At 40.0% G+C, this 20,183-nt stretch overlaps 3 protein-coding genes and 1 pseudogene across 6 annotated transcripts; 2 read left to right on the forward strand and 2 right to left on the reverse strand.

Moving 5' to 3' along the window:
• Positions 1-659: 659 nt before the first annotated feature.
• LOC127786479 (protein NETWORKED 3A-like) lies at positions 660-3,964 on the forward strand. Of its 4 annotated transcripts, none has more exons than XM_052313899.1 (3): positions 660-826; positions 1,319-1,442; positions 2,689-3,964. In XM_052313899.1, exons 2-3 carry the CDS (start codon positions 1,331-1,333, stop codon positions 3,792-3,794), a joined length of 1,218 nt encoding a protein of 405 aa, XP_052169859.1. In that variant the 5' UTR covers positions 660-826; positions 1,319-1,330; the 3' UTR covers positions 3,795-3,964. The 4 variants fall into 4 exon arrangements, with proteins under 4 accessions (XP_052169859.1, XP_052169861.1, XP_052169857.1 ...); XM_052313901.1 differs by having other exon boundaries at positions 2,716-3,964; XM_052313897.1 differs by having other exon boundaries at positions 664-926.
• Positions 3,965-4,012: 48 nt separating this feature from the next.
• Positions 4,013-4,803, forward strand: LOC127786802 (uncharacterized). The gene is made up of 2 exons (XM_052314464.1): positions 4,013-4,021; positions 4,248-4,803. Exons 1-2 carry the CDS (start codon positions 4,013-4,015, stop codon positions 4,779-4,781), a joined length of 543 nt encoding a protein of 180 aa, XP_052170424.1. The 3' UTR covers positions 4,782-4,803.
• A 697-nt stretch (positions 4,804-5,500) lies between these two features.
• LOC127786478 (sodium/hydrogen exchanger 1-like) overlaps positions 5,501-20,183 on the reverse strand; it is a 33,956-nt pseudogene continuing 19,273 nt past the window's right edge.
• LOC127786480 (dnaJ protein ERDJ2A-like) lies at positions 11,762-13,548 on the reverse strand. Its single transcript, XM_052313902.1, has one exon. The coding sequence runs from the start codon at positions 12,920-12,922 to the stop codon at positions 12,410-12,412; it is 513 nt and encodes a 170-aa protein (XP_052169862.1). The 5' UTR covers positions 12,923-13,548; the 3' UTR covers positions 11,762-12,409.

Below are 20,183 nucleotides of genomic sequence, written 5' to 3' on the forward strand. Positions count from 1 at the left end.
CTCAAATATGATTGGGCCTCATGAGATAGCCCAAAATCGCTACCTACTACTTGCCTAGATGGTTTTTTTCTTTTTTTCTTTTTTTTGAGAAACTTGTCTAGATGGTTCATGGACGGATTTTTTTACTTAAATTTTATATTAAAAAATTAAAATATAAAATATATTTATCAAATATTATTTAATTAATTTCCATTTAAATTTTATTTTACTCGTACATAATTTAAATAATTTCTCTGTTAAAAAAAAGGGAATATGTGACGTCGGAATATTTCGACCGTTGTCGCAAATCCAACAGTAATTTGGTCCCTTTTAGGGACGTGGCCTGGCCTGGCAGTACAGAAGAAGACGCTCCTCTCCTTAATACAGCCAAAACTAAATTCTTCCCTTTCAAACCTGTCCCTTCCCTTCTTTGTTATATCTATATATATAATATTATCATACAGAAGGTATTAATAAAAAAACGAAAAGGGAAATTACACAACGGCCCGAGACCAGGGGCAATTGGGATCGAAACAGTGGGCCCCGCCGGGGGGAAATACGGTAAAAGTGAGAATTCCAAGATAAAGCCCGTGCTGGCGACGAGGGTTTCTAGAAACACGTGGCAGGCCCTGATAGGATTGGATTCGAAACTCTTAAGAGATGGCGGCCGTATTCGGCGATGTTTTTCAAATTACAATACAAACACTTCCTTCTCTGATTGTAGTCCGTATCCCACTCAGATTGGGGGAGCCGGACATAGAGAGTGAGAGAGAGGAGAAGAGAAGATCTACGCTATTTCTTATTGCCCCGGAGATACATACAATCTCTCTCTCTCTCTCTCTCTCAGGTACATACGTCCACTTATATATCTCTGATTCTCTGTATCTTCTTAGATCGGGCAATCTACAGGTGCTCAACGGCGATCCATGGAACGACAATCTTTGAAGGTTCTCTTAGTAAATATCGATTATCACGAAGAACTGTCAAGCGACAGTCGCTGAATCGAGTTCTTCAAGTAGATTGTGCAATGGTGTTCATTGTTATTGTTATTTTTGTTTAATTTGTTTGTTTTGCATCAAGTGGTATGGAACTGATTCCTTCGCAAATAGTGTTAGCGTTTGATTGTTATATTTCATGTTATTTATTTAAAGACTTGGTTTTCGTTATTTGACGAATTGTTTGTTGAGATTGTGGTTGTTCTTTTTTGTTTTCTTTTCTTTTTAAAAAATTGAATTAGCTTGAGAGAACCAAATTTATCCCCTATTATAAGGCTTAAATTTAGTTGACTAGAAGTATGATGCTGTACCGTACAACTGAAAATTTGACGGCTGTGTTTCAGGTAAGTGGCGGAATGGAGACGAAGAAGACGGAGGCATCGTCGCATTGGTGGTGGTTGGACAATCTCAGCGCCACCTCCCCCACCACCCCAAAACGCTCGCCATGGCTCCAATCCACCCTTTCAGGTAACGGACACGCTATTTTTATTTTTTTTACCTCTTCTAGTGTATTCATGTTCAAAGACCATGCTTTCACGAGGACTAAATTGCCAACAGTTCCTGAATCTGTCTGTGAAAGAAAATTTGGAACTTGTAGGACTATTTATTTGTTGTATATGGCCCAGATGGATGAATAAACTAAAAGTCAACGCCGAAGCTGCAAAAGAAATTTGAAATTGTACATACAACATGATTACAATGAGTAACGGTCATATACCCAATTTGCTGAAAAGGGTATTTTTTGAGCTTTTCTATTAGAAGAAATCTTTTGCTCGAATTAGAACTGGAAAAAAAAAAGAGGGGGGGAGGGAGAGAAGAAGAAGAAAAGGGAATTGGAATTGGAATTGGAATGGCTTGTTGTATTTGTGTCAAATGTGACAGCTGGAAAATTGGTGGTTTTTAAGCATGGCCATCAAGAAAATACTCAATTTCAGCATATTGGGAACCATATGCAATGTACCATACTGGCGAACTAGGATCAACTAGTATGGGAACTGACAGATAAGCTGCGGGTTTAATTTGGACAGGGGTTTTCATCTTATTTTCTTGGTATCATTATTATGGCTTGTATACGATCCTTGAATGATGTATTTGGTGACAACCGTGAGATGGTGGGGCTGCTTGGGAATTGGTGTAATCATTAGACGGTTCAATCTATAAGGGCCTTTGAGTTTCATAGACAGAGCATCAATTGTCCGTATGATTATCTTTTACGATCATTTTTAATACCCTAAAGCAATCTTTATGAGCTAATAATTCAGGGGACCCTCATTAAATTAGTTAGAACACTAAAGTAGCCACCCTAAGAGATTTTGGAGATAGGATAAAAGTTTCTTCACTTTATATTCTATTTCCTGCATGGGACCTGTAATTGATTACTTGGGATAATTCTTTGGGTTGATGAGTGACCTTAATATGCTTTATGACATGAAAATTCAATGATCGCTCATCCTAAGTTTTGATTGCAGTAATGATTAAGAGGGGAATCAATAGCCTGAATGCCAGGGGACTGTAGGAAATATATGCACTGTACTTGGAAATCTTGATTAGCTAGCTTGTTTCCTACTAAATTTATATTACCCCTATTCTGCATTCTTATCTCATCTCACTTTCCACAGTAAGAATTTTATTGGGTTAAGTTAATCTGTCCTCATTTTCTAGTTTCTTAATTCTCAGCACATTGAATTTCTAACGTCGTTAAAAATTTGCTAAGTTCGACGCCCTTCTGACCTCAAAACAGAGCTTGATGTGAAGACAGAGGCTATGCTGAGGATAATAGAGGCAGATGCAGAGTCTTTTGCCCAACGCGCGGAGATGTATTACAGGAAGCGGCCAGAGCTCATTAGTATTGTTGAGCAGTTCTATCGGGCCCATCGTTCATTAGCAGAGGGATACGATCAACTCAAGTCTGATGCTGGATTTCGTCTCACTGCACCATGGGCATCCCCGTTGTCTTTTAAATATGGAGTAGAGAAGCTGATGACCTGCACTGAGAAATCATATGACAGCTTCTCCGAGACCTACGATCCTATGGAATCTGGTGAATCTGAGGTTGATGATCCTGAGCCAGAAGAAGATCCAGTTAACAAAGAAATGGAGAAAGAGGAAGTTTCAAGCGTGCTTGTCAAATGTGAAGTGATGAAGCTCACCGAGCAAATTGAGAGGCTCAAAGAAGAGAGCAAGAGTCAAAAGAAACAAATAGAGGAGAAAGATGAAGAGAAAAGAGAGAGAATAAGACAGCCCACGGAAGTCTCAAGGGAGGCTGTCAATGAAATGGTGAAACTAAGTGAAGAAATTGAGAGACTCAAAGAAGAAAACATGATTCAAAAGAAACAACTAGAGGAGAAAGATGAATTGAAAGGAAAGATCATCGGGCAGCTCAAGAAAGTTTCAAGCACAGTTGCCAGTGATGAAATGGTGAAGCTCAGGGAAAAAATTGAAAGGCTCAAAGAAGAAAACAAAATTCAAAGCGATAAACTAGCAGAGAAAGAAGAAGAGAAAGGAAAGATCATCGAGCAGCTCAAGGAAGTTTCAAGCACGGTTGTCAGTGATGAAATGGTGAAGCTCAGGGAAGAAATTGAAATGCTCAAAGAAGAAAACAAAATTCAGAACGATAAACTAGCGGAGAAAGATGAAGAGAAAAGAGAGGTCATAAGACAGCTCAGTCTGGCAATGGATATGCTCAGGGAGGAGAATCTTAAGCTGAGGAAATGTATTGCTAAAGAATCCCCCAAGAAAAGCAGCCCGTCTGAGTTGCGCAAATTGAAGTTGATGTTTCTTGGGAAGTTGTTCAATGGGTCTCCAAAATCGCAGCCCTAGAGTTGTTCTCTAGATTAGTTGATGTAGCAAGCCAGCCAGTAGAAAACACAGTTCCATCATTCTATAAATATATAGGGTAAAGCTTGAAAATTAGAGAGTATTCTATTTTGTACAATATTAATTTGTAGATGAGTATTTGTAGTGATCCAAATTCCACCGCTTTTTCTGCTTTTTGCAAACTGACGAACCAAATGGACAATCATTATCACAAATTATAAATGAAGGATGTGAAATTGAGAATATCTGCTCAATAAAAGAACAGTTCCCCTTTACTCATCCTTAACTGTCTTTAATGAGACAATCATTATCACAATTGAAGAATGCCATACATCTCAGAGCCTTCATATGCAAGGAAAATTAGATAAATACATGTAAAAGGCGAGAGAAAGTGGTACCCTAGAATAATTGAACCTCCCCACCAACGCATTTTCTCCCATCCCATCAAGCTAAAAGAACCACCTTTACATACCAGAAAGCTGCACTAACCACAAGGCCATCAAGCCCAGAAACACCACTGAATTTGAATACCCAACTAAGCCCGGAACCTCTGATAATGGAACTGGCAAAGACCCAGATGGTGAAACCTCCGAGCTTGGCCCCGGCGCCTCCATTTCGTCGGGATTGGGCGGGCTGGGGCTGGAAGGGATTGTTGGGAGAGAGGACTGGGATGGAACTGGAGCAGCCCCACCAGGGGTTGGAAACAGAGGAGTAATGTCTGGAGAAAGGGCTGGAGGAGAGGCCATGGGGGGACCTGGAAGAACTGCTGGAGAAGCTGAAATGGTGGAGATTGGTAAACTTGACTTAGATTCTGGCAAGGCCAGTGAAGCTGAGAATGAGCTTCCTATGACAACTATTACTGATAGCATTGCCAATTGTGGCCATATGGGGGCAGCCATTAATGATGATGAAATGAATGAATGCTCTTTACTAGGATTTGGAGAGATGGAGATGGCAATGAATAAGGAAAATGAGAGTGGTGATAATTGAATTCAAGGCTGAAGCTTAAAGTAAAGAGAGAATTGGAAGGAGGGGGGGGGGGGGGGGGGGGGGGGAGTGGGTATTGGAATAACAGGTGGCAAGAGGGTATTGGAGGAGGGGTCTGGAGACACAGCTTGGCAGGTTATGCAAAGGGACAAGATTGGCGTTTGGAATTTTGTGTAGGAACACATGAATGTTAGGTGTTGGTCCCTTTGTTTTTCTAAGTGCTTTTGCTGCTTTTTTACACCCGTGAAAGCCACTCTGAGGGAATTTAATGAGCTCTGTTTGGTTCACCTCCTCCCACTCTGTAGCTGATGAAAGGATATGTATAATATAATATTGTATATAAATATATAAGATAATATTAATCATTGTGTTTAGGACAATAATTAAAAATATTATACACATATCGTTTATAGATAATGTGTAATATTATAAATCATTTTTAAGAATAAATCTTTTTATTAGTTCAATGTTTAACACAAATGTATTTATTATAATAAACAACATTAGAGATAAAAATTAAGTATAAAAAAGGCACATTGTTGATCATACCATACTTTATATATCACGTTTCATTTTTATTTCTGAATTTACAAATTACTTTATTGTGTTTAATTATTTTCTATTATTTTATTACCATGAACTCCCTAAGATATAGCTGAAGTTACAAAATTGTCAGAAATTCTTATTCACCGTGTGATTAATGCACAATGACCACACTCGTTGGAATAAAAAGGTTCCCATACAAAATAAGTTCTATAAATAAAATAAATTGTTCATGTAATGAGCATTCAATGAGTATCCATTATCCACAACAGCAGAATGCTAGAACAAGGATAAGAATGACTACCCGATTCAAACCCGACCCATTTGACTTTCTTACAGAAAACAGATCACATCTGTAGAATGCTCTCATATTTACTCTGTTCAAATGCATGATAACATTTGCAGGAGGCTCTCGCACTAGCCATCTCCTTGCCATTTTTTGCAAGTCATATTCCTGCCACAAACTGCACAATCATAAACACTATATGCATGCGTTTATGTACATTCACCCAACATATGATGGGGTAGCTAAAACTTAATTCAAAACGGCGCCTCAAAGGCAAGAAAACTCCATAGACTAGCTCCTGCCTTTCTTCGTCTACATGAAAGGCATTAGGACAGGCTCCTTTCAGTGGGTGAGCCACGAACATATGGCACAAATCCCCTGCCGCGAAACACCGGGCGCATGAAAGCATCGTCAAATTTTCTCCAGTAATGGTGTATGGTGTGAGTCGGGGTGGTGAGGAGCATGCGCAGGCTGCCTCTGCAAGGTATGGTTTTGCTTGCTGTGGAGAAGCGGCAATATCAGGGATTTTTGGCTGGACATGTCGGAGAGTGTGTCGTTCCAGTGCCTCGGTAGAGGCAGCAGGAACCTTATAAGAGGCTTGGTCACTATCCCAAAAACCTAAGAAAAAAGGAGCAAAGATCAATAACACGCACAATTCACCAATGTGTCGATAACAAATTGAAAGAGTAGTTGTAAAACAAAGGAAGCATAAATCGAGTTTATACATGTCAGTGCTTAACTCCCAACATTCTATGCCTCATAACAAAAATCTAGGCATACCTAAAGCCCATCCTCCTAGCTACTGAGATGTAATCGTCTTCTCATTATCTCCCAAAAATGAATGGCATGACCTTACCATTTGCATGGATCCCCCAGTAGAATTCCCCAAGATAAACATGCAACCTACTAACTAATACAAGAGAGAAGGCAGGCATTTTTCTGCACCCTGGTTGTAATATCATGGCCATTGGAACAAGAGGACACGGGCCATCCTGATATGCAGATCTATTAAAATAAAAATGTCTAGTATTCATTATCAAGCAGCTTTAATGGGCTTATAACTCAAGATCATGGCACTGCAACCACCATATAGAATATGAAAAACAGAGAAAATTTGACTTGACAGGAAGACCTCCATAACGTTAGACAAAAAGAAATGTCTGTTTGATCCAAAGGACATACCAGAGTGCTGAAAAGAACAACAGTAATAGTGCTGGTGATCATGATTGCATTTCCTGGTAGCTGAGTATGACCGGAGCTTGTAAACTGCAGGTGCAATAGAATCAAGCTTCTACATGCAATACACTACCATAATAATATAGGAAGAAATTATTCATTTTGTTGTAAAACAAACAAGTATGTTCTCAAGCAAATAACTTCAAGGAAACCAACTGGTGCAACAATGTTAACAGTTATTAAATGCATCAGCACAATATTCATCCATATAGAATCCAGATACCATCGCATGAAAAAATAGCAGTGCTTTCTTCTATTAACAAAATCTTTTTTCCCTTACTGGGTCTCTATATCAAGGATAGGAGGTCCAACAGCATATCGGAAAAGTATGGTGCCATACTGTGTGCACATGGAGAGGTTGGTTACCCAACTTATGACAGGCCTTGTCAATTCTTCTTTTTATATATATTATTGCCTCCTAATGGTACAGCCCAGCTAAATATGGAAATGAACAAGGATATCTTACAATCTTTGTACAAAATGCTCTAATTTGTTTAAGAAATTAAACTCTCCATATAATCATGCTGTCTAACTACGCAAGAAGGGTTGGTTGCACAAATTTTCATTTAGAAATGTTATAATCATTTAAATGCTTTGCCTTGGCCTGCGCTGTGATCAATCATGCCATCCACATTTTTTACTGAGCTACAAGCAAGCACCTGTAAACTGTATATTAAGCATTTGTTACCTGATTATAAGCAAGCGCCATAGACACAGCCCCTCGAATTAGACCAGCCCACCAAATTGTAACCTGCATAAATACCCACTTCTCAGTTTTTATTGAACAAAGAAAAATTCACTCATAACCTAAAGCAATTCCTAATAAACATACCTGCTGCTTGAAATTGATCTTCTCATTGTCAGACCTCTTGGTTAAATTGGTTAAGAAAGATAGCGGGAAAACAAAAGCTGCTCTTCCAACCAGAACCATGCCAAGCAGTGCTGAACTCAGCCCAATCAATTTTCCAGGGCTTGAGAAGTTCAAATAACCAAATTAAACAAACATAAGCAACAAGAAAATTTACATTGTAAGGAGTCCCCTATTAGTAAAGAAGAAAAACAGTTCGTTCAACTCCAACAACAGCAAAGCAAGCTCATAGAAATTTACAGGAAAAAAAAAAAAAAAAGCAAGCTCATAGAAACAAGGGGCAATGCATAGATTATGTGGTAATCAACTGCCTCTGCCAGATTAATGGACCTACCATTTACTTGTAAAACTCCATTTTTCAATGTCAAGGGCATCCATACCAACATAAACAAAGATGAAGACCTCTGCAACGTATGACAATGTTGCAAAGGCATGCCTGCACAAATAGAAAATGAAGCCACATATAAGCTGGCATGAGAACTAAACCTGCTGTTTAGGGAGCATTATTATTTGCAAAACAAGATACACAAACTTTTATGAAAGTGTTCTGGAAAATTCTATATACCCTGTAGTTACTCTTGAACTTTCAGTCACATTATGCCAGGTGTAGTGAGACATGACAATCCCACAAAAGAATACAGTGAGAATCCCACTCAAGTGAAACAGCTGGAATGCAAAGACAACTATTGGTGTAAACATAAAGTATTATCAATGTTTAAGTAAAATCAACTTGCTTAAAAGGCTAAGCAAAACTTACTTCAGCCATTACATATGAAAAGTAAGCCATGAGAATCATAAGAGCAATTTCACGATCTGTAGGGCGCCTGAAATTTTAGTACATAATGGTCATAAGACTGATAGGATACCAGTTAGCAAATTCAACAGCAATCGAATATCAATGGTTTCCAATAATTTGCAGCAAGGAAAAATAAGAACAATAGGGCATTCGAGAGGCCCTTAACTCTCCCTAAGACTCAACACCAAAATCATCCCCCCAATATTCTCCTAGCCTCTCTTATTTATAGTTTGTTATCCAGCGACACTCCCCTCCAACGGCCTCAGCTATCAGCCATGTTCCCTTGGCTGCTCTTCCCTTTTTTGCCCTTCAACTGTTTTTGTCACTTTCCCCCTCTCCCAATATCCTATTCTGCCCCCTGCTTCTTCCTTCCTATTTCTTTGCTGGTACATGTGACTAACAAGGGTCCTATCAAAGACATACACATCATGCATGCAGAAATACAGGCTAATATTAGCTTTTATAATTTTGTAGGGGCAAATCAAAGTTGAATACACTTTTCATGTCTTGTTTCTTCACCAAGATAAAATTCATCGTCCAACTTTAAGCAAATAAGGAATCTGTGGTAGTTTCATATTTTATTTCCCCATATCTCTAACAGATATCTACTGCCTATAATAAAACGACCATACAATTTTCTACCCTATTGTACAATTACATTTTCACTTTTGCCTGCTATCATAATTTCATTTATATCCTATCAGTTTGTAGGATGGAAAGGTGTAGAGATAGACAAAAGGATTTACTTATGGTGTTTATAGACCTAGAAAAAGCTTATCACAAAGTTCCTAGAGAAGCATTATGGAGGGTTTTTGAAAATAAAGGAGTTCAAATTGTCTATATACAAGTTATTAAGGACATATATATCATAGAGTAGAGACAAATGTCAGAACATGTGGAGGAGAAGACAAGGACCACACAAGTTAAGAGCTTGGAAGCAAAAAGACAAGGACCAAAAAACTCAAGAAGCAGCAAGTTAATAAGTAAGATTGGCACACAATAACTGATCTGCAATTAAGTTTTCTTGTGCTGCATGTCTAAAAGACAGCAACACAGATTCTAACTGTGAAACTCTTATAAGGATTCTGAATCCATATGTTCTCTCATATCTGCTAATCCATGTAGCCAGGATTAAGGCTAAGTGTTGTTTTTGTTGTGTATTTTCTCTCACACCTAAGAAAATTTAATTTGATGACTTGAATAAAAGAATACGGCAAAAGTAATTGCCTGTGGAAACTTAACGATTAAATGGATAAATAAATCAAAAATGAAAACTTGATGTTTCAAGAAACAAATCAAACAAGACAAGGCAAATGGAAAGACTAACAACTACATACCTGACAAAGTACAACTTTTTAATGATGTATGCACTTAGCAATCCAATCTGCAAGTGTAAGAGAAGTGTTATGCCAATATAAATGACTTCTAACAAGAACAGGACTTATAATCAGCAAACTAGAATTATTGAGTGGAGCAGAAGCCACAACAACTTTATGGGCACACCTAAGACCTCTCGAGAGCACCATAACAGCCGTAAAGAAAACTTTCCCTGCCCTGTAATAAGTTAAGATGTGCTTGATAAGGGCTTAGACTACTAGAAATATGTGACATGATGATCAAAAATCATACATGAAATACAAAAACTTGTCTTTTGAAAGACTCTTCTTTTTACTATTTTCCTATAAGCTCCATTAGAAAGAAGAAGTGCAGGTACCTCGTGGAGGGATTTTTATTTTTACTGCTGTAATCATTTTCGAGACATATACTCACCCTAACTGTTAGATACTCAATCAACAATGATTCGTGGAAAGAAAGATTCTAGAATCATATGGCAAAATGTTATAATTTGATGAACTCAAAGAAATGAAGAAAAAGGAAAAACAAAATCAAGAAAAGAACATCATAAAATGTATATTGACAGTGATGGTGTTGAAGTACCAAACGGTGTCGTTGGACTTAACAGATTGGAAGGCCGCGTGTGGCAACCGCAGGCTGCCATGTGGCACCTGCTGGATGGTAACACGCGGCAACCATCTGCTGCTCCTTGACGGCGCCCGATTGTCCTTTACCTGATTGCTCTCCCTGCCCGTCTGCCTTTCTGTTGGAATAATCGATCATGTTGTACGGTCGGATCTCAGTCGCTCATCCAAACTTTATGAGATGCAATCCCAGCCATCCATTGACACTATTAATCTCTCCTCAGGATATGAACAGTCGGACGATGAACTGAGAGGAAAAGACGAGAAGAAAGATTGAGAGATTGGGGGGTTTCCGTTTGGTCTTCGGGCTACGGTTTTCTGGTGGGTTTTCTCTTTTTCATACTCTGTAAATGCTCTGTATAGATTTGTTGTGTTCTCTGGTTCGACAAGATACGCCTCTAATCTGTATTTGTGATTATTGGGGCAATTTTGTTAGCGAACCATTGTTGTACAGAGAGTATTTTGTGAGGGTTTGAGGGTATAATCTCCGATTCATCATTTTAGTGCAGTGAGCGCTTCTCACCAGAGCTCAATGTGAACGTAGCCTCTTTTGGAGGTGAACCAAGGTAAAAATCTTCGCCTCTTTCCGTTCTTCGTTTCCTTTTCGTTTTTGTTTATGTATGTATGTTTTATGCTCTCTGTCATGGCTATCGTGAGTCTGTGATTGAACGTATTCAGTGAATACCCTAAGGTTTGTGTTGATTGTTCTCAACAGTGGTATCAGAGCCGTGTTAAGATCGGTTTTTAGGGTCTTGTAAGTTCAATTGATTTTTCTTTCAAATCTTGGGTTGTCATCAGTTTGTGGGTGTTCTAGGGTTTCTGAGAGTCCTTGTCAGCGAGTGTTTGTTGTGTTGGTCTCCGTCAGTGTCTAGAGCCCCTTAGGTTACCTTCGTGCAAGGCGAAGATGGCGTCTACCCGATTTAAAATCAGTATATAAAGTGCTGATAGCACTTGAGGCGGATGATCGGAAATGGTCCGTTGATCAACTTGCGAGAATTGATGAGATCAAAGAGGAAGCCTCTAATCTGATCTTCCTCCATTTGGGTGACAATGTAATCCGGAAGGTAAATGGTATGATTAATCCTTTAGACCTCTGGAATAAATTGATAGGCCACCAGTGTACCGAACCTACCAAAGACGCCACAAACACAGCAGCATGCATGAAGGTTAGAATAGGGAATTAACACATGTTGGTTGTGATAGGAACCCCGATAGAAATCCAAACAACAATCAAATATCAATAGCTATCAATACTTTTCAGCAAGAAAACAAGAACAATCTAAGGCATTCAAGAGGCCCTTACTCTCCCAATTCTTCTATCAAAAACCAACCACCCTCTCCCTCTTCTTCTCAGCTATTTATACCTCTCCTCTCCCCCCTTTTCTAACCGAATTCCCTTGCACATGCAGATAGTCCCCTCAGCATGTGGATTACAAAACTACCCCTCATGCGCACATGCTGGTTGTAACAACCTGCATGAATTAATTCCCTATTCTAACCTTCATGCATGTTGCTGTGTTTGTGGCGTCTTTGGTAGGCCTGGTACACTGGTGGCCTATCATTACTCCCCTCCCGCACTTTCACCTTGTCCTCAAGGTGAAAAGTAGGAAATTATTGCTAGATCAAAAGGTAAGGCTCCCAAGTAGCTTCCAATGGAGGTAACCCCTTCCATTGCATGAGCACCTCTATTGCTTTCGAAGAAGCAATTATAGCTGTAGTTTCGTCCATGAACCCAAACTTCTGGGAAAACCAGACATTATTTGAGTTGGGGTCTGCAAGCAGAAACCAAAAACTTTCTTCCTTGGAAAATGGTTAGTAAGGGGCATGAGGGAGGGCACTAATCAAGCCATTGGAATGTTTCAGCGTCACCCAAGCATGAATTGTGACAATATCACCCTCTTGTATGCCCTCCTCCCCTTCAGTCTAGCATGTAACTTCAAGTGTCAAGGCAGGCATCATTTCAAGAACCTTCTCCACATCTTGCACTTCAGCCACAGGGAAACCAGCTACTTGAATAAGCAACTCAGACCATTCTTCAAGAGTCATATCCTGTAGCTCCTGAAATGTCCGCACCTTCTTGCAACCTAGCTTTTTCATGATAGCCTCACTAAAATGAGGCAGCTGCAGAAAAGGTGCAATGCCTTCGCTAGATCCCCCAACTGCCTTCCTTGCACTGAGAGGAACAGCCTGGATAATAGCTTGAGAAAGCTCAAGAACACCAATTGCAGGTCTTAGCCAACCATGCCCCTGAGCAGTGCGTGGTATAATTGTCATCTTCAAGTTTCTTAGAACAATAACAACCAATCCTCTGTAGATAACTTTCATGCCCAAATTCCCATCAATATTTAAGATCTTTGGGTCTATACCATTGGGCTCCACAAGAGAATACAAATTGAGCCCTAAACTTCTAGAAACATGCTGTCCTTCCACCATCATGACCTACTTGGACAAGGCACCCACCCCCTCATGATGGTAAGAATACATGAGGGGCCCTCCATTATCAACCAACCCATTGTAAAATTTCTGAGAACCTTGACTAAGAGTCAAACCAGCTTCCCAGACAACATGGACCGTTGATGGCGCTCCCTTCCTCAACAAGATGCTCTCCTTGGCTGTCACCGGATCAGTCGTCCGTGGCATTTTAAATGGACCGATCGTCAGCCACCCTTCTGCCTCGCCGGAGAACACCCCAACACCATTGTTGTCGGTAGTCACTATGCCTCGTGACACCATGTTCTGCTCAACTGCCAACCCCCCTTCAATATGCAGCTCGCCCAACTTCTCCACCGCGCCTTCTTGCGTAGACCCTAGACAATTCCTCAACAGCCCCTTCAGCATTTCCCAACTTCTCACTCTTCGTCTCCGTTGCTCGCACTGAACAAAGCTGTAGCCCTTGGTCTTGTTCATGACCCGGTCGAAGATGACGTTGCAGTCCTCAATCTCGCAGTATGACTCGAAGGCAGAGACTAAGGGTTCTCGTGTCGTGTCCCACGCGAGGCCGTAGACGACGAGCTTGCAACGAGATATGTCGCGATTCGCAGCATCGCGGAGGCGAGTGAAGAGGAAAGCGTCGGGCACGGCGGCACCGACAAGGAAGTTAATCTGCTAGTACTTGGTGTAAGGCTCGAGAAGTTTCTGAATCTTCTCGGGCTCGGTCTCACCGGAGGAGGAATCATTATAGGTGTCCGAATCGAACTGAATTGGCATCGCGGTGTCTTTGGTTGGGACTGGAGCTTGGTATTTCTGAAGCTTCTTTTTCTTCCTGCATTTCTTCTTGATGCTTTTGATGTCACCTTGTGGTTGTCTAGTCACCGGCTTTTTCTTCTTCGCCATTGCTTGAGCAAAGATGCGATGGCGACGCCTTATGGCTTTGACTTTCAGGTTTGCTTTCTTACCCACACGAATCTCTCTTCGTCTCCTTCGCTCCCATTGGAACCACTACAAAGTTGCTCCTTCAAAGCATAAGGTCGTTGTCTCCAACTTCTCCGCATCAGACAACTGATTCACAATGAAGTAGCGCTCAGCCCTAAAGACCCAGCCATCTGGATCATCTCCCTCGAAGATGGGTATTTCCAGGCATCTCCCACGGTACTCCTACCTCCCGACACCATCGACCCAGTCACCTCCTTCGCCACTTCTCCCTCCAGCTACCACTGTTCCCTCCCTTAACATAGGCGAACCCGCAGGTTTTCCACATCTCGCTTCCCCTTCCTCTTTTTCTCTAGCACCTCCCGTCTCTCCTCGTTCTTCCTTTCCCGTTCCTACTCTTCCCACTTTGCTCTCATCCAAGCGAATTGTTCCAGCAAGCTCACTACCTTCTTCCCCACCGATTGAACCTCACTCCTCAGGGCATCCATTCCCCATTGCATGCTTTCCATCCTCCCTTCCAATTCCCCTACTCGATCCGTCAAGTTGACCATTAGGATCGATGATGCTCTGATACCAATTGATAGGAACCTCGATAGAAATCCAAACAACAATCAAATATCAATAGCTATCAATACTTTTCAGCAAGAAAACAAGAACAATCTAGGGCATTCGAGAGGCCCTTACTCTCCCAATTCTTCTATAAAAAACTAGCCACTCTCTCACTCTTCTTCTCAGCTATTTATACCTCTCATCTCCCGCCTTTCTAACCAAATTCCCTTGCACATGCAGATTATCCCCTCAGTATGTGGATTACAAAACTACCCCCCATGCACACATACTGGTTGTAACAACTTGCATGTATTAATTCCCTATTCTAACCTTCATGCATGATGCTGTGTTTGTGGTGTCTTTGGTAGGTCCGGTACACTGGTGGCCTATCATAAATTAGATTCATTGTTTTCTGTTATGACTGCACCTAATTTAGTTTACTTGAAAGGCATGTTGTTTAACTTTAAAATAAATACATCTAAGTCAATAAATGAGAACATAGGCGAATTTACTAGGCTTGCATTATTATTGAGAGGTACTGATCAAGCATTAGGTGACACTAGTGAAGCTATGATTCTGTTAAATTCATTACCTAATGACTATGATGTTGTTAAGCATGCATTGAGATATACTGGCATTGTACCTAGTCTGGATCTTGTCATTTCAGGCATTAAGGCTAGGGAACTGAAGTTAAGTACATCTAAGAAATCAGGAAATAACCTATTTGTAAAGGGTAAGAATGAGAAAAAAACACTTCATAAGTAACACTGATCAATCTAGTGGGTCAGGGCAAAAGGGTAAAAAGAAAGACAAGAAGGGTAAACAAAAATGGAAATGCTATCACTGTGGAAAAGAGGGGCACATTAAAAAGTACTACTATGATTTTATCAGAAAACAAAAACAAGGGGAAAATACTAATACAAATGCTAATAACTCAAATTGCTTGGCTGAAGTACTCACTGTTTCTGATTTCTCTATTGATAATGAATGGATTATGGACTCCGGTTGCTCTTTTCATATGTGTCCTAACATTGATTGGTTTCAAAATTTTAACAACAAAGAAATTGGAACTGTGTACATGAGTAACAACCATTCATGTAGTGTTAAAGGCATAGGTAACATATCACTTAAATTGCATGACAACAAAACTAGAATTCTAACTGATGTAAGATATGTTCCTGGCTTGAAAAGAAACTTGATATCTCTTGGCACTTTAGATGAGCTAGGGTTTTCTTATAGAGCAGAAAATGGATCTATGCATGTGTTTAAAGGAGATGAATTAATCCTAACTGGTGCTAAGAAAAATGGATTATATGTTTTGAATGGTTGTTATTTTCCCTCTGTTAATATGTATTCTGCATGCATTGCTAAAACTGATAAGACAGAATTATGGCACCTGAGGCTTGGTCATATGAGCTTGAAAGGTCTTCAGGTGCTGTCAAACCAATGCTACCTTGGATCAGTGCTTGTTGGGTCCCTCAATTTTTGTGAGCCATGTGTTCTGGGCAAGCAACACAGGCTGAGTTTCCATAAAAGAACTCACCTGGCGAAGGCATGCCTAGAATATCTTCATGCAGATTTGTGGGGGCCTTCATAGGTCCCTACTCACGGAGGCAACAGGTATTTTCTATCTATAATACATGATTTTACTAGGAAGGTCTGGGTTTTTCTATTAAAATCTAAAGATCAAACTCTAGAGAAGTTTAAAACTTGGAAGACTATGGTAGAAAATCAAATAGATAGAAAGATCAAAATCTTAAGAACTGATAATGGCTTGGAATTCTGTAATAAAGAATTTGATGAATTTTGCAATTCTCAAGGAATACTTAGGCATAGAACTGTTAGGTATACATCCCAGCAAAATAGGGTAGCTGAAAGAATGAATCGAATCCTACTTGAAAAAGTTAGGTGCCTCCTATTCACTTCTACCATGCCTAAGTCTTTTTGGGGAGAGGCCCTTTCAACTGCTACCCATTTAGTAAACAGAAGTCCTTCAACTGCCCTAAATTTAAAATGCCCTGAGGAAAAATGGACCGATAGGAAATTAAATCTTAATTACCTTAGAGTGTTTGGTTGTGAAGCTTATGCTCACAAGTCATAAAGTAAATTAGAACCTAGGTCCACAAAGTGTGTGTTTGTTGGTTACCAAGAAGGGACCAAAGGCTTTAGACTATGGGAAAGACAATCTGGTGGTGTAAAAATCATTATCAATAGAGATGTCATATTTAATGAAGCCATTTTCCCTTATAAAATTCAAAACACAGAAGAAACCAACATTCTGAGAAAACCAGATGATTATGTTATCTTAGGAGGGTCTCAAATTGAGGTGGAGCAAACTGCAGGAAATAACAACCTGCCAGCTGTTCCCACTGGAATAGAACTTGACCTAAAAGGTGTGCCCTTGCCTGGGTCTAATGAGAACCACACCTCTGATCATGATGATGATTAAGAGGAACAAGAAGACCCTGAGATTGAGGTGGAGCACCATGACTCACCTCAAAACCTCAGTGACTATTAGCTAGCCCATGATAGGAGCAGGAGGGTTATCAGACCTCCTGCAAGGTATGCCTATTCAGACCTGGTCTACGGTGCCCTAGTAGTAAGATAGAATTAAGGAGTGGTGAGCCTTCCACTTATGAGGAGGCTGTCAGCTCCAAGGAATGCACCAAATGGCACCAAGCCATGGATGAGGAAATGACCTCACTCAAAGCCAATGGTACCTGGGAATTAGTCCCTCGACCACAGAAACAAAAACTGATCCAGTGTAAATGGTTGTACAAATTAAAAGAAGGTATGTCTCCTACTGACCCAATTAGGTATAAAGCAAGATTAGTGGCTAAGGGATTCACTCAGAGGGAGGGCATAGACTACACTAAAATTTTCTCCTTTGTAGTTAAATTTAAAACTATCCACATGATGCTTGCAGTTGTTGTTCAATTTGATCTTGAACTAGAACAATTAGATGTTAAAACAACATTCTTGCATGGAGACTTAGAGGAGAAAATTTATATGGTTCAACCTACTGGATATATTGACTCAGATAAGCCAGAGCATGTTTGTTTGCTGAAAAAATCCTTGTATGGTTTAAAGCAATCCCCAAGACAATGGTATAAAAAATTTGACAATTTTGTTCTAGGGATTGGATTTATTAGGAGTCAATATGATAACTATTTTTATTTCATTCTCTCTAATGTCCCTGTTTACCTATTGTTATATGTGGATGATATCTTATAGGACCCTTGTTAGTCACATGTACCAGCAAAGAAATAGGAGGGAAGAAGCAGGGGGCAGAATAGGATATTGGGAGAGGGGGAAAGTGACAAAAACAAGTGAAGGGCAAAAAGGGGAAGAGCAACCAAGGGAGCATGACTGATAGCTGAGGCCGTTGGAGGGGAGTGTCGCTGGATAACAAACTATAAATAAGAGAGGCTAGGAGAATATTGGGAGGGGATTTTGGTATTAAGTTCTTGGGAGAGTTAAGGACCTCTCGAATGCCCAGTTTTCTTCTTGTAATTGAATTGAGTTGGTGAATTGAATAGAAGTTCTAATGTTTCCTTTTCTAGTTCCTATCAATTTGGTATCAGAGTATCTCCGATCCTAATGGTGAACCTGACCGATCAAGTGAGTGACTTGGAGATGAGGGTGGAAGGCATGCAACGGAGTGTTCAAGCGGTGGAGAAGAAGGTAGCGAGCTTACTGGAACAGTTTATGTAACATCCCAAAAATTTGGAGACAAGTAAAAATAATTAATTTGGGTGTTCGAGGATATTTTAGAATATTTGGAGATTTTTGAAAAAAAATACTTATTTGTGATATTTTGAAGAAATAGGAAATTAAGGTGATTAATTAAATTAATTGAAAGTATTTATAATAATAATAATAATAATAATAAAGTTAATCAAATCAAATTAAATTGAATTAATTAATATATATATAGATAGATATTTGTATGTGTGAGTGCGTGGCCCATCCTTAGCCATTTCATTTTGTGGCTTAAAAGCCACTTAAGTTGATATATAAAAGGCAAAGCTTGGGCAGCAAGCATTGGAGGCAATTTAAGGCCATTCCAGTGGCCACTTCGGCCACATTTTTCTTCCAAATCAGAAAGGAAAAGAGGGAGAGGAAGGAGAGAAGAATTGAAGAAGAAAGAAGAGGCGCGCGACAGTGGAAAATGGAAGGAAATGAGGGAAATCAGGGGGATTTTGGAATTAATTGGTGTCTAAAATTTTCAGGTAAGTGGGTAAAAATTAATATTAGTGTTATATGTTCAAATTACAGCTTTTATACGGTTAAATTATACAGTTTATGCGGTTAGAATTAATTAATTTAAGTTACGGGTGTGTTAACTGCTAGGAAATATTTTATTTCGCAACGGGAGCACAAGAGAGGCTGAAATCAGTCGTTTTCAAGCAAGCTCCTAACCCTCTCCTCGCGTTATTTATTTCCCGTGAAAGTCTTCGAGGTTTCTTATACTCTAAACCCTCCCTCACCTTAATTCGGTTCCACACATTAATAATATTACTCCGCGTGGCAACCACCCTAGGGCCTATGATTTATATTTTATTAATGAGGTTATTGTTGATGGAATAAATTTAGTAAAGATATCTTGGTGTCTTTCATTTTGACCGTTACGGAGCTTCGTATTGCTCCATTTTTCCTTGGGAATGATGCCGTACCCGTTGGGCTAGGTTCTTAGAAAAGTTGTTTATGGTTTAATGGGGTTTTATTAATAATTTATTATGTATGTTGAGATGGTTTTATGTGAATGAGAAAGAATGAGAATGGTATCATGATGTTATGTGATTATGTACATGAAGGGTTATGGAGAAATGTCGTGTAATGTTAAGTTTAGAGAATATAAAGTTAATGGTGTCAGTAAGTGTGTCTAAGGGTAGGGTACAAAGTCACTGATTGTCGACCGTGGGTCGTGGCAGTTGATGGCTGGATGTATGGGCGTCAGTCATCGGTTGTTACGATAAGCGCTAGACGGCCAGAAGAGCTGGTACTCCAGATTCCCGCCTTGGTTGTGCATTTCATGATGTGTGTGCTACAAGGGGCTGGGTTGCATTCACGTGGGGACATGCTTTGTGTGTGATGGATGTATGAGCATTTGCATGACCCGGTTGGTCTAAGAGCCAATTTGGGTATCCTAGGTGCGCATATGCATTTAGAGCATGCTGCATGTGTGTATTCCTATGTGAGGCATAGCAGAGCCTGATGCTTGGTTTATGGGGGTCTTGTCATCACGTTTATGCTACAAAGGCCACTGCATTTTCTATATGTTGCATTGCATGGTTTTATTGTTACTGTTATTCTAGACGGGAGTACCATGCCAGGTGTCGGGAGTACCGACTCATGTGAGCTTCAGCTCGGCTTAGATATTAGCTCGGGGTTGGCCCGAGGGAAGACCAAGATCGCAGAAGTATATGATTATGTGATGTATGACATGAAGAACACATGAGAGTATGATGAGTATCAGGAAGAGCATGTAACAAGTATCAGGAAAAGACCAATGTTGAATGTCAGGAAAAGCCGATCATGTCAGGAAAATGCTGGTCCAAGAGAATGATGAAATGGTAGCCTATGTTAGGCTACAACAGGTTTGTATGTGGGACCTGGGTGCCAATGTGTGACTTATATGGGCCCCTAGTTCCTTATGTGCAGATAACTTTATGTTATGCATGTAGAAGTAAGGTACATGTGGATCATGACATGGTGTGGTTGCATTGGCATGAATTGCATGGGATGTCATGGGAAGAGTCATATCCTAAACCCTCAG

The sequence above is a fragment of the Diospyros lotus genome, chromosome 12 (assembly GCF_014633365.1).
Source record: "Diospyros lotus cultivar Yz01 chromosome 12, ASM1463336v1, whole genome shotgun sequence".
Classification (NCBI taxonomy): Eukaryota; Viridiplantae; Streptophyta; class Magnoliopsida; order Ericales; family Ebenaceae; genus Diospyros; species Diospyros lotus.